Source organism: Ostrinia furnacalis, unplaced genomic scaffold (assembly GCF_004193835.3).
Source record: "Ostrinia furnacalis isolate ACB-3 unplaced genomic scaffold, ASM419383v2 OfSCF2054, whole genome shotgun sequence".
NCBI lineage: Eukaryota > Metazoa > Arthropoda > Insecta > Lepidoptera > Crambidae > Ostrinia > Ostrinia furnacalis.
Window position 1 is genome coordinate 828721 of NW_021132293.1, and position 14203 is coordinate 842923.

Genomic DNA, 14203 nt, shown 5'->3' on the forward strand with positions numbered 1-14203 from the left:
AAACCGTAAGTACAGATGCGTACACTCCATTTGTATAGGAGACAAGTCAAGTAAACTGCAGCTGCGTCGCATGCACCTACTCGCCGCGATGTATACATATAGGTACCCAGTGGGGTTACAGCGGAGGCATGTGGGTACTACCCACATGCCTCCGCTGTAACCCCATCGTGAATAATTAGAATAAGAAGTCTACAGTGAGTATCAATAAGAATTTAATACGATCCATTAATGAAGTATAAAAATCCTTTGACAGAACGAATGCCTGCAATGAATATTTTAAAAACATGATTGAGACCGACTTATTAAGATCGTAAAACTAAGGGGAAAATAAATCAAAAAATATCGAAGTACGGCTCTGCCTTTTGCATGTTGGTGATTTACTTCACATCATTTATAGCTGTTTACACATTTTTTTTTATTATACAGTTATTATTTGCTCCCATGTTATAAAGATAGAGGGACGAATATTTAACCGAAATGAAACATAATGATGTTAAAATAAATTCCAACAAGTAGGCAAAGGGTAATCAAATTAATAAAGAAAAAGCTAATACATATTCTTAGATAGAAAATAATTTGGGAGCAAAGAACTAATTAATCCCACTAAAGTAACACACAAGAAAGGTAACTACACATTGAATCAATCTAGCAAACTAAATTAACAACAACCTAAGGATGTACATAAATTTAAATTTCAGTAAGTTTAAGGAACTCCGAGAAATATCATATAATATCAAGTAGAAAAAACTAAGAGATCTGGAATTGTTTAACTTTATATACATACAAACAAGTAAAACAGTACATAAAGAACATCGTTTAAAATAACTAATTAATGTATGGAATATAAACCTAAATAAATTCGGTTGGGAGAACGCTTGTATGTATATTTAAATAATATAATAAAATTAACTTATCATGCTGCAGTTTTAGATTTTTTGAAATACATCGAGTTATGTTATCGATTGGGAATGCAATTTATGAATAACGAAAAACGTCATAAACTATCAGGAAAAAATATAACGTAAAATTATCCTATGTATATTGGTCTAATTAACAACTATTAATTGGGCTTTGCACAGGCGTCTTTTAAGAGCACTAGGAGAGGCGTCGAGATTTTTAGAATGAGGTAATTATTATGTTACTACAAAGTCGTATTATTTTATATTTTCCTAGTTTCAAATATTCAACTTGAGCTGGTTACTATTTTAATTTAACGAAGAATCACTGGGAACTACTGGGAAAAAGTTTGATTAATCAATGTCCTATAAAGCTGAACAAAGTGTTAGGCCTGCGCAAACGCCACGAGACTACAGATCCAAAATAACGGGTAACAACGTGATAGAAAAAGTATATCATCAGCAGTTTTATTGCCTATGCATTTTACTCAAACTGCAACACAGATTAACAGATTTATAAGTTACTTAGTCTTAGGTTTTCGTACGAAGATATTTTTCTCTTCAATTAAAGTCTGTAGTGCTTTTCTGTGATAGTTAACTGTCTATTCGAAACAGTTCATTGTGATTTTAGATATCCACAGGTAACTCTGATTGCGTATCGGATTTTAAGGGGGTTTAAAACAAAAGCCATCTACAGAAAAAGTCCGCAGTAAAAACTGGTAAAGTTTCACGGACCCATTAACTTTGTAAATCAGGATCAAGCTACCAAATGTGGTAAATGTTGGGAACGCAAGTAAAAATATTCATTCGACCACTTTTTATGCAGCTGCTATTTTATATTCGCATTCGTTTTGTGAGAGTCGATGACGATATAGATAGATTTTATTTTATTCCTTCATTGTTTTGAACACGCAGTATATCAGATTGCACAAGTACAGTAAATGTACTTTTTAATTAAGCGTGGAGGTTTAATGAGCTGATCTAATGTTATAAAATTTTCGTGCCAGTGTTTGTAATAAAACTGCTCGAAACGGCTTGACCGATTCTTATGAAATTTTGTGTATTAAGTAGGTCTGAGAATAGAATGATTAGAACTTAGTAACTTGTAAATCTGTTAGATGTTGCAATTCGACGCCATTCATCGTCTTTACGATCTACATTTTTAAAGAACAAGCCTCTTGTAATAGTAAGATTTAGGCATGTGCATCACTACATGCCTACCTAATATAAGTGAATATACTACATATCGCCGGTAGGTTTGAATTCGCCTGTGAACTCTACTAAATTAAACCGTATATCTATTCACTACCTATGCAAACGCGCACCTAGATTGATTAGCACGAGATATAATTTCATAAGAGATAAAATTGATGTCTATCTAAGTATGTAGCATACGGTCATAAGATTCTTAAGTCTTTCCAATACGCATTGGTGTTACTTTGTCTATGTAGGGTAAATTTTGGAGTTTTTGTCCAGTATACGGTGATAAACTCCCTATGAAAGAAATCAGAAGAATGTTGCTACCTATCCTTATCACGGCATGTAACTGGGTAAAATTCCATTTAATTCTTTTCATAGGACTGAAAAAAAAAGAGTTCAATCAGAATTATGCTGGGCGATAACTAAATCATTTACCCTAATTACTAAGTGGCACGATATGAAATGTTAGGTTAAGAATTTGTTATTAATAGTAAATATACGAAATATCACGATTATATTAGTACACATATTACATACGTGTCACGATTACATAATATGAGAACTTTAAATTGCTTTTTGTTTCAACAGACGAAACCAAACCTCCGGCAATTTATAACAATGAGCACTATATTGAAAAAATATTTCTTCTAATCTGCGAATAATCACAAAATATTTAATATCTCTAGGTGGGCTAGTATCTATTTTAAAGCGGACATAATATATGTGAATATATATGTATTTCAAAATGTATACAACGATATACGCAATTTTAGATATAGACATGAAACTGTGACGGAATAACATTAAGATTACGAGTAGGAGAAACCTTATACGTAATATAATATGTAGGTAACATTTAGAAACAGTAAAATGTAGGGTTTATGTAATTACAGTAAAATGTAGGGTTTATATAATTACATTAAAATCCAGTATACGTCAAGAAAGTTTTCATGCAAACTGTAGCCTCGAAGATTGTTAAGATTTGCATGAAAATCTGTTCGGATTATATTATGTTTTTAAAGCAACCTATTTTAGGCGAATAAATAGTAGTGATACAGTCTACAAATTCAATTTAGTAATATCTGTCACTGAATAGTATATCTGACATACAATATTTAAAATTATCGTTTATACAAAGTACATAATGTTGGATCCCACTTTAATCGAATACCATATTTCACCGTACCTAAACATACATACGCCGCTTTGCATGTACTATATAGGATGACGTGTATAGCTGCTATATTTCTTTAAGAACATTTTACAGTACGACATTTATCTTAAAAAATAGAAGCACAGGCTCATCATAGGTTTTCACTGGTCTTTTCTGATGTGGTTGTACTGTACAATGTTAAAAATTTATAGCAACCATTCAGTCAGTACTTAAAATTAGAACAAATTGCCGTAATAAATCTAACATTAAACATTGTGTACTTATTTGTGCACCAGGGACGTGAGCCTTCTCATTCCGGACTTTGTGGATCCTTTGGTCTTCTTAGACTGCTCCTTAACGCCCCTGCAACAAAGAAAAAGCACACGGTGAAGTACAAACGACAGTTCATAAAAATACACATTTTTTTTTTTTTTTTTTCACACAGCGCCAGCTAGCCCCAAAGTAAGCAACTTAATGCTTGTGTTATGGGTGCTAGCTTGACGGATACACTACTTATATACTTTTTTTTTTAAATACATACATATTATACATAGTAACACCCAGACCCGTCACAGAAATTAAAATTCATCATTTCAATTTCTGCCCGGCCGGGAATCGAACCCGGGACCTCTCGGCATAGTAGTCCGTTCTGAACCACTGCACCAAACGGCCGACATTGCTGATGCAAAATCTAATCTATAACAACTACTTAAGGTACTTTATTAATAGTGACTATTTCTATTATCTACATGTTCTGCTGGCGGTTGTAATAATTTATGTTTCTAATCTATGGTTAACAAAAGTACATTAAGATATTGTTGAGTTGGTGATGATGATGAGCTACATAAGAAACGCTTACGCTTTCTTGTCTTGAAAAATATGGTTTAAATTATGTTTTTCAAATTTATGTATCTTTAAAAAATAGATCATAAGAAAATCAAAGCCACTAACAAAATAACTTTCATCCTTTAATTCTTCTTCGTCTCCTTTATTATCTTGATTATTGAAAGTATTCGAAGACAAGACAATGGGCCCAGGTCTAATGGAAATAAGTTTTAAATTGTTAGTTTCTATAATAAAAAAAAAACAGTCAGTTTCATTTAATGGCTACCTTTTTGTGAACCGTTACTACTAGATTTAGTTGTAATCAGAAAACTATTTGAAGTTTCCAACTTAACGATTTTTGCAATTCCTTGCGCGTGTTTATAGCACACTTATCTGTACCGGGATAATAATCAGTGATTATTAATCACCCCGGGAGTGAACAGCCAAAGACAGTTCAATTTAAACATCTACCTCTAAAAATTCGGGTTCCGAACATTGCAACTTATTTTTTGCAGCTCGTCGCGCGCTATCAGCAGCTTCACCAGCGAGTCGTCCAGCGACGCGACTGCGAGTGCAGCTCGTTCACTATAGGGTGCTGTAGTGAGCGGCGGGCCCTTACAAGTATCTGGTGAGGTCCTCGATGTCCACGAGCATGGAGTCCTGGCCCATGTGCAGCTCGTCGCGCGCCATCAGCTTCACNGACTTTTATTAACATCAGACCCCTTGATCAGCTCCAGGAGACACATTAAGACCTTCTCGCATAGCTTTCCTTCCTAAAACAATGGAAATGTTGATGTCTGCCAAGCCAAGTAGCAAGTAGTGACCCAATGAGGAATGCTCTCAAAGTGAGATTGATATACCTCCCTACTTATTGTTATTTTATAAAAATACAAAAAATTGACAAGTGCATGTCGTTCTAAGCGCAGTGTAGGGTTCCGTAGTTGTCAGTCGTTACCATAATATATTTCATAAGCAAGCAATTACTTCATCTAAAGTCACTTTTAATATTTTCTTCTAAGGATTTTGTATTAAGTATGAAATTTTACAGGAGTTAAACGACTATTACTCTTGAACTAACTGATCTATCTTAACCGTCATAGTTTTCCTTAAAAGTTCATGAAAAGCACTATTATTATGAATTTTTCCAGATTTTTCAAACCAACACTTTAGTTTTTAGAGGGGGGGACGCCATATTCGAAAAAAAAATTATCACTTTAAACTTTAATATTTTGCAAACGGATCACTAAATCAAAAAATAGTCTTAGAAACCCCTAAGTCATTTTAAATGACCTATCCAACGATACCACACACGATGGGGTATCAATGATAACAATGAAACTGTTTAATATATATATTTTTTAAATTTCTATATTTAAGTGAAATAATGTTTTATTATCATTAATAATAAAAGAAATCAGTCAAAAATGGTTTATTTTAATTTAATTTTGTACTTATAACTAATTTCAAGCAAAAAATATTTTTGGCCGCCTAAATCATTGAAATCTACCTATGTGGGACGGAGAAGTAATGGTATTAAAATCTAAGTGCACAGGTATAGAAATAAGAACGACTATGATTTGAATAGTAATTATAACAAAAGTTCACGTAGCATTGTTTTATGTGCGAATGATCAATGAGTTGCAGTTTCTTCTCAGCAAACGTGACATTTATTTTAGATACGTGGGTGGTGGCTACCGATGATTTCTAAAATGCAGTGTAGTCAGGGCCATTTAGGTTTTCAATACTAACAAAATCATACGAGTCACTTAAGAAAGTAGTTTTCTATTGTGTCCTGTTTCGCTAGAATTTAAACGTCTCTTTTAATCTCACCGGTATCTGTGCTAGTTAGCTCTAATTAAATTTAGATTCGGAACTTATCATTTCAAATATCGGAGCAAAATATGAATGTACATGAATTCAAATTACACTACACGGCGAGACGCCACAGGAGCCAAAGCGTAACAAATTGAAACGTAAATCTGTTAACAGAGTCAGGGTCAGTTCCGTGGTTTTTTCTAGCTGTTCAGTGGTTTACTTTAGCAATAAACCAACCGCGATTTCTTTTAAACGACATAAGTATAATAAACCTAATTTATAACGTGAGGAAATTACTGTTTGTTCAGAAATTAGTATTAATTGCACATATTTAATTAGAAGTCTCACTCCATTTCCTATCAACTAACATTGCCTAGAAACGAAATAAGTTATCTGTTTATATGTATGTAAGTAGTAGTAATCAACACGAGTGTAAGTTATGGATAAATAAAGAGAACAATCATATTTTCTGAACATAAGAAAGAAATGAGGACGATCTAATGATGCGCGATAATTAATAACGATAGCAATATTTACCGGTTAAGCAATTCAATTGACTTTAATGAAAACATAAAATTTTTATGGGAACATTTATTCTGTGCTCATAAACGTAGATTGAGCGTTGACGTAAAAAGTGGGACTCGCTGACAAAAAACTTAGGCTTAATTACACAATAGGTATTGTTATTTGAGAATAAATCCATTGTGGCTAATGGTCTTTATGCATGAGTCAGCCAGCAGTCGGCCGCGCAAGGTTGCCAAGTAATGCATTTTGATACATGTTAAATGAACACATCTACAGCTATTTTTACTTTACGGGCTTCACATGTTTTGTGCTGAAGATTAAATAATTATTTGGATTAGCATAATAGCCAGCATCATCAGCACAATCTTGCCTGAGGCTTATGTATAGGTTGATTGAGATTAATTTAGATCGTTATTTCCAGTGCATTTAAGATTAAATTATTCTTTTTGCGATTGTGCCCCATAAAATGTTAAAAGCTATGAAGCGTAAACATAAGATAACAGAAATGCAAGTTATAGTATATCTACGAGACGTCTTTATAACATTCGGGAAGAACTTGTTTCTTTATTAAAAGTAACAAACCGGATCACGTACAAAATAAAATAGTTTAACGCTAATTAGGTACGTTTAATTTATTATTGGCATTGTAGTACTACTAAATTCAGTTTCTCCCAGAAACATAAATTAAACATTAGTGAATTCATTAGTAAAAAATTCTGTGAAGTAATGTGTCAAAAGTAGCTATCATTAATGATTAACCAAACATGAACTATAGACATTAACCAATAGGCACTACAATTTTGACACAAAATATATCAGAAAAATGCCAATTCTACAATTACTAATATGAATAGTTGGACCTTAACCTTAATGCCCTTCATGCTGTTTATATTAAATTATTATGTCAATAATTATCTTACAGATGTATGCTCGCAGTGGCGTAAGAACGAACTTAAACTAATGAAAAGTCATTTTGCTAATTATGCACTCGGCATCAATAGCAATCGCTTGATTTCAGTTTAAAATTTAAGTCAAGCGGAAATCAAATCACTCACCGCTGAATTTATAAGACATTGATGGACGTACATATTTTGTCATATTGAAAGCAATTCAGTTGAACAATTAGGCCCCAGATATAACAAGTACATTTGAGATATTTTATTTATTCTTGTCTGCGTCAACTATTTGCTAGCTAGAAATCAGACGAATAATCTATTTAAGTATGTAAAAGCAAATATCACTCACTGATTAATCACGAAATCTTAGTAGCTAGGTATAACACCTACAAACTTGAAATTTGGGCAGGTTCCTTATAGGGTGTGGACATCCGCTAAGAACGGATTTTACGAAATTCCACCCCTAAGGAGATAAAACGGGGTGCACGCGTACTAAGTCGCGGGCAGCCGCTAGTCAAGCATATAAGTTTAATACCTTGAATTTTGGCGGCCTTTATCTAGCAGTGGACGTCTTTCGGCTGAAACGAACCTTGAATGGTTTAGCTAGATAGTCTGGTCTGATGTAGGTAATTATACTACAAAAAAAGTAAAAATTAAGACCGTCGCCCACGGCGACTTTTTGTAGTGATGCTGCGACAGCTTCGCTACTAAAGTGCATTAGTCACATTTGCAATGCAACGCGCTACAGAAGTGATGCGAAGGCGCTACTAACGCGCTACAGTATCGCGACTGTATAGAAATGTAAAAAGCAGCAAATGCACGGTTGAAAGAAGTAAATTAAACAATGGCTGCGGAAGTTAAGTACTGTCGGTAGCAGAAAGAGGTGCCTCAAATTAGTTACACAGTTGAAGATTGCTTCGATAGTTTTCGATAGTTCAGGCAGTACCTGAGGTATGGAAGCGGCACGGGAGAGTGTGTTTTGTTACGTCAAATGTCAGCGAGATTTCAAATTTATATGCTCTGTCATGTCATAATATGTCAAAATCACCCCTCCCGTCCCACTCCCATATCTCAGACACTGTCTGAGTTACCGCTAGAAAAAGTTATAAATACGAAAGTCGAATTATAAATAAGTAAGTAAGCATGTATATTATTGTATATTACACACATCATGCAGGAAATATTCTTCTACTTGTAACTACTTTTGTTTGTTTTATGCATGCTTATATCGCATTCTGCTGTATTCTATTCTTTTCTTATTATTGTTATCCTGCAACTTTACTAAGTATTTCATGTGTTAAGTGTATGCAAATAAATGATTTATCTATCTATCTATATGTATAAATAAAACCGTAGTAAAATTAAGAGGTCAACTTGTGTAGTCACTTCGTTTAAGTACAAAATTATAGTTAGATATGAAACAAAGCGATCTCGGTAGCGAATCGGAGACTGAAAAACTATCCCTACCACGATATCGCTATCTAGCGATAGCAGAAGGCATTACCGCCTGCAATATTTTAGTACGTTTTTTTAGCAATAGATCCCTGACATATCGAACGTCATTTAAATAAGAAAACAATAAAATGGAGTTAATGCAAATATATTCATTTTCTAGGTTTATAAACTGAAAGAACAAAACGAAAGAAGAGAAGCGGACTAAACTGTCGAAACGTGACAGTTTTCATCTCGAAATCGATTCAAAGAGCGAAGTAACTCCATACAAAAAACGCAAGAGCGAAGCGATTTCGGAATTCCAACTGTCACGTTTTATAACTTGTCTAGGGAGGCTGGTAGTATTAAAACATACCTGTAACTGTGCGATGTTCATGTCGGTGAAAAAATTACAACTGTCACGTCTTTATAACTTGTCTAGGGAGGCTGGTATAGTCTGGTCTGTGAGCACGTATAATTTTGTCCAATGACCCCAAGCTACCCATCCTTATCGCTCGTGCGTAATTATGTTGCTATCGCGCTCGCACACTGACTGCGGGTGCCAGTTGCAGTCGCGACAGCAATATAATTACGCGCGAGCGATAAGGGTGGGTAGCTAGGGGTCATTGGACAAAATTCTACGTGCTCACAGACCGGGCTTTAGTATTAAAACATACCTGTAACTGTGCGATGTTCATGTCGGTGAAAAAATTACAACTGTCACGTTTTATAACTTGTCTAGGGAGGCTGGTAGTATTAAAACATACCTGTAACTGTGCGATGTTCATGTCGGTGAAAAAATTACAACTGTCACGTCTTTATAACTTGTCTAGGGAGGCTGGTATAGTCTGGTCTATGAGCACGTATAATTTTGTCCAATGACCCCAAGCTACCCATCCTTATCGCTCGTGCGTAATTATGTTGCTATCGCGCTCACACACTCACTGTGGGTGCCAGTCGCAGTCGCGACAGCAATATAATTACGCGCGAGCGATAAGGTTGGGTAGCTAGGGGTCATTGGACAAAATTCTACGTGCTCACAGACCGGGCTTTAGTATTAAAACATACCTGTAACTGTGCGATGTTCATGTCGGTGAGCAGCTGCCGCGACACGCGGCGGCGGTCGGGCGCGAGCGGCGCGCTGGCCTTCTCCATGCTCCGGCGCAGCATCTCCGTCACCGGCGACACGGCCCGGCTGCGGCGCTCGCGCTGCGGACGCGTGACATAAGCACGGTTAACACACTTAAGATAGCATTCGGATCAAGACGACCGCGACGAGAGACCACGACCCGAGACCGCGACAGGCAACCGGTCGCAGGTCGCAGGGCGACAGCTACTTACGANTCAGCGACTCGATCTGCGAGTGCAGCTCGTTAACTATCACCTGCGAAAGGAAAAACGTAAATTACTTAGTACATCAAATCCTAAGCATTTTGGTTGTACAGACAAAGGGAAAGACGGCGCATTAATCTAAGACACAATTTGCTGTGGATATACTTTATCAATGTACAAATAAAACATGACCTAAATAGCTTCATAATACGTATACATATGTATTTTTCGAATGAATCANAACACAATTTGCTGTCGATATACTTTATCAATGTACAAATAAAACATGACCCAAATAGCTTCATAATACTTATACATATCGTCAGTGGAAAGGAAAAAGGACTAAAGCGCCATTTTGGCCAAAATGAGTTATATACATTGTTGGATAGGATTTTTTTTTCTGCGTCGATCTATCTAGGTTTCAACTCAATCCGATGACTNAAGATAGCATTCGGATCAAGACGACCGCGACGAGAGACCACGACCCGAGACCGCGACAGGCAACCGGTCGCAGGTCGCAGGGCGACAGCTACTTACGAATCTTCGCGACACGAGTCGTGCGACTCATACGAAACTTACTAATTCTATTAAAATTTCGTCTTCGTGCGAAGAAAACACGGCCATTTTGCATCTGTCGCGCCACGGCACTGCCTTGTGAGCGACCGAGTCCCGCGACGCAAGTAGCCGGCAGGCCACGCCCACACGTCGCGCGACTCGGTCGCTTGCATCCGTCAGCACTTCCTATTAATTCATATAAAGCAGTGGGTCGCGGTCGCCGGTCGCGGTCTCGAGTCGCGGTCTCGCGTCGCGGTCGTCTTGATCCGAATGCTACCTTTAGTGTGAGTCTACATCAAACGTATTCGATATCGAGTGCGTAAAAGTGACATTTATCCCCTTATTAACCCTTAAATGCATGATTTTTTATTTAGTTATGAAAAAAAAATTTCAATTAGATTTTTAGTCAGATAGGGGGAAAAATAATTAAAAAAATCGTAGTACGAAAAAAAAGTATATTTTTGAAAATTAACAGTATGTAGCCAAATGTCTACACCATGCGTTTGTATGCCGTAAAATTGTTCTATGGTTTGTTTATTTGGCTTTTTTTTTCAGCATGTTTGGCTCGCTATCTGAAAAGGAAATTGAGGCAGCTCTTGCTGCTTTAAATGATGGTGCAGTCTCAGAAGATGATGAAAATTTAGATGATGATAACATCGATTATTACCCAAACGTATGGGATTTGTTGCATGATCAGGATGAGGAGTCCATAGATCATAATCTACCCTTGGAACATAACGAAGACCCTGGAACATAACCCTCCCATAGTCATAAGAGGAGCTTATATTAGATCAGATCTTCGTTATGTTCCAAGGGTAGATTATGATCTATGGACTCCTCATCCAGATCATGCAATAAATCCCGTACGTTTGGGTAAAAATCGATATTATCATCATTTTCATCATCTTCTGAGACTGCACCATCATTCAAAGCAGCAAGAGCTGCCTCAATTTCTTTTTCAGATAGCGAGCCAAACATGCTGAAAAGAAAAGCCAAATAAGCAAACCATAGAACAATTTTATGGCATAAACGCATGGTGTAGACATTTGGCTACATACACAAAAATCAAGTCGAAGGCACATTCGGGATAGATTACCAAAAAAATAAGTTATAATAATGAATTCTTAATTATTTCTAACACGTATGTATTTTTTTCCAATCGTTTTAGCAATTAATTCTCACTGAATCCGAAATTCAAATACCACAAATTTTAACACTACTAATTTTTTCTCTTTCGCAATCGCTACGTCAAATATCGGTTAATTTTTTTTCAACTCTACCTTCATTTGCGTTTTTTTCATTTTTATTATGATGTTTTCTATGATATTAGCGTACGTTCAGAAACGCTTATATAATGTGTTACTTTTTATAATTAAAAAAGTACTTCGTAGACATATGGCAACACTATGCATTTAAGGGTTAGTAAAAAGTTACACCTATAGTCTGGTCTGCAAGCACGTAGAATTTTGTCCAATGACCCCAAGCTACCCTTACTTATAGCTCGCGCGTAATTATGTTGCTGTTGCGTTCGCACATTCACTTCGGGCGCCCGTCGCACAGTCGCGACAGCAATATAATTACGCGCGAGCGATGAGGATGGGTAGCTTGGGGTCATTGGACAAAATTCTACGTGCTCACAGACCAGGCTTTAGACAACTTAAGCCAGAGTTCAACTAGGGCGTAACTTTTATTAATAAGGCCGTAACTTTTATTAATAAGGCCGTAAATGTATTGTACAGCACCCCCAGCGGAAACTTTCAAGGACTAAAATCTTCATAATTATATTTTTTAACGCAGTCGATATCGAATGCGTTTGACATAAACTCGCACTACGCCCCCAGGACGCGATAGTAAAATAGGCGTGTATTGTGTATACTCAATGCTGAAGAGTTAACACAACCTGGTCGAGTTAACTGCATACCTGGCAGCTGTGACGTCACATCGACGCTCTGGCACAACGGGACGAACGCGGGGAGATGTGCGGGTAGTGGAAGGGAGTCGTATTCCAGCGAGGTGCGCAGTTAACCGATCGAGTTAACGTACGATATACCATCGTAATTTAAATAGTAAACAGTGTACGCAAATGCATTAACACTTTATGACGAAATAGAATGTTTTCGTCGAGTGTTGGCGCGCTTTAACGCCACGTCCTGACATCACACTATATGTATAATCCCTAGACAAAGTAATATTAGTAACAGATTCGATTGCGATCGCTGCAGAGCGAAGCAGTAAAGTACGTTAAAAAACATACTGAATCGATATCCGTCCGATACGGTCTTAGTAAATAATACAGCACAAGTGCTGTAGCTTCTTAGTGTGGTAGGAATAACTGAAGTCACTTAAAATAAAAATAAATTAGAATAGATATTGCTTTCCAGCGTTGGATAAATTCTTCGGCAAAACCACAATGCAACACATTGAAAAGATATTGATACATAATTGTAAAGATTAGTAAGAAAAATATAGTTTTTACAACTTTCAAATGTAATTACTGCAGATAATGTTTATTATCATTCGTTAACAATTTTAATTGGCAATAAATATAACAAATTGACAAAAAACATCAAATAATATTACAGTTTCGCAATTAGATCTTACCTCCATCTGTATGCGGGCCATTTCTTTAGCTTGTGCTAATGCAATTCTGGCTTCTGTCTGTAGTGTTGCTTGTAGAGCGTAAAAATCTGACTCCTTTAGCTCAATGTGACCCAACGAATGTGAAGATCGGGACTTTTTTTGCATTGATAAAGATGTGGGTCGCAGTTTTGCACCTGTAATGTTTACCAATTTGTGCTATACTATACTATGATGACTTTACTATTACAGATAAAGTCCCACAACTACTGGTACTAATACTAAATACTACATTACTACATTAATAATCATGTAAGTCATGCTATTAACATATTTTTAATTCTCCCAAGAATAGCCTAAAATCTACTGACTTATGACATTGAATATTATCTTGTGTAAAATAAAAGCAAAAAAAATGTTGAAAGCATGTCCATAGTGCAACGATCAGATCAAAATTATATTGTTGACTGGTTAGACTTCAATAGCAACAGTGTTAAATGATTATTATTTTGTACCTTTAACAATACAAATATGTATTTTGAATTTTTGAAAAATATGTACTTCCCATATAAAAGTAACATATTAATATCTTATAGAACAATACAAAAAAAAACATAAAAGGAACAAGTAAGCAGATACGCTATCAAAAATGGTAGTTTGAAATTAAGATGAAGACTAGCATGGCAATACTTACCACTTTGAACAGTGCTAATTTTGTCTTGTTTTGTGATATTTACTGATAATGGTCTTGTTTGGTAAGGATGATTATAGCTGGATTTGCTGATAAGACTTGATCGGGATGAACTTTTGCTATTATAGTTTGAATTTTTCTCTACGTCTGACGTTTGAGACTCATTGTCTGATGCTGTCTCATTCATGAAACAAATTTGTAGATTCATCCCTGCGCATTATGGCACAACACAAGAAATGATTAATCACACAAATGGAAATTAAAAAGGCTGTAAATATTATATCATGATAAAAACACAAAGAAATTA

The 14203-nt window shown here is 35.9% G+C and overlaps 1 protein-coding gene across 1 annotated transcript in view; it reads right to left on the reverse strand.

The window, feature by feature from the left end:
• Window positions 1–408: 408 nt before the first annotated feature.
• The window catches only part of Schip1 (Schwannomin interacting protein 1), a 37744-nt gene continuing 23949 nt past the window's right edge, over window positions 409–14203 (reverse strand). Inside the window, exons 8-14 of the mRNA XM_028306900.1 lie at window positions 13900–14106; window positions 13230–13402; window positions 9783–9950; window positions 6427–6446; window positions 6217–6232; window positions 4694–4767; window positions 409–3612 (exon numbers count right to left, since the gene is read on the reverse strand). Coding sequence (XP_028162701.1) covers window positions 3531–3612; window positions 4694–4767; window positions 6217–6232; window positions 6427–6446; window positions 9783–9950; window positions 13230–13402; window positions 13900–14106 — 740 coding nt within the window. The 3' untranslated portion in view covers window positions 409–3530. The remainder of the gene's footprint in view (window positions 3613–4693; window positions 4768–6216; window positions 6233–6426; window positions 6447–9782; window positions 9951–13229; window positions 13403–13899; window positions 14107–14203) is intronic.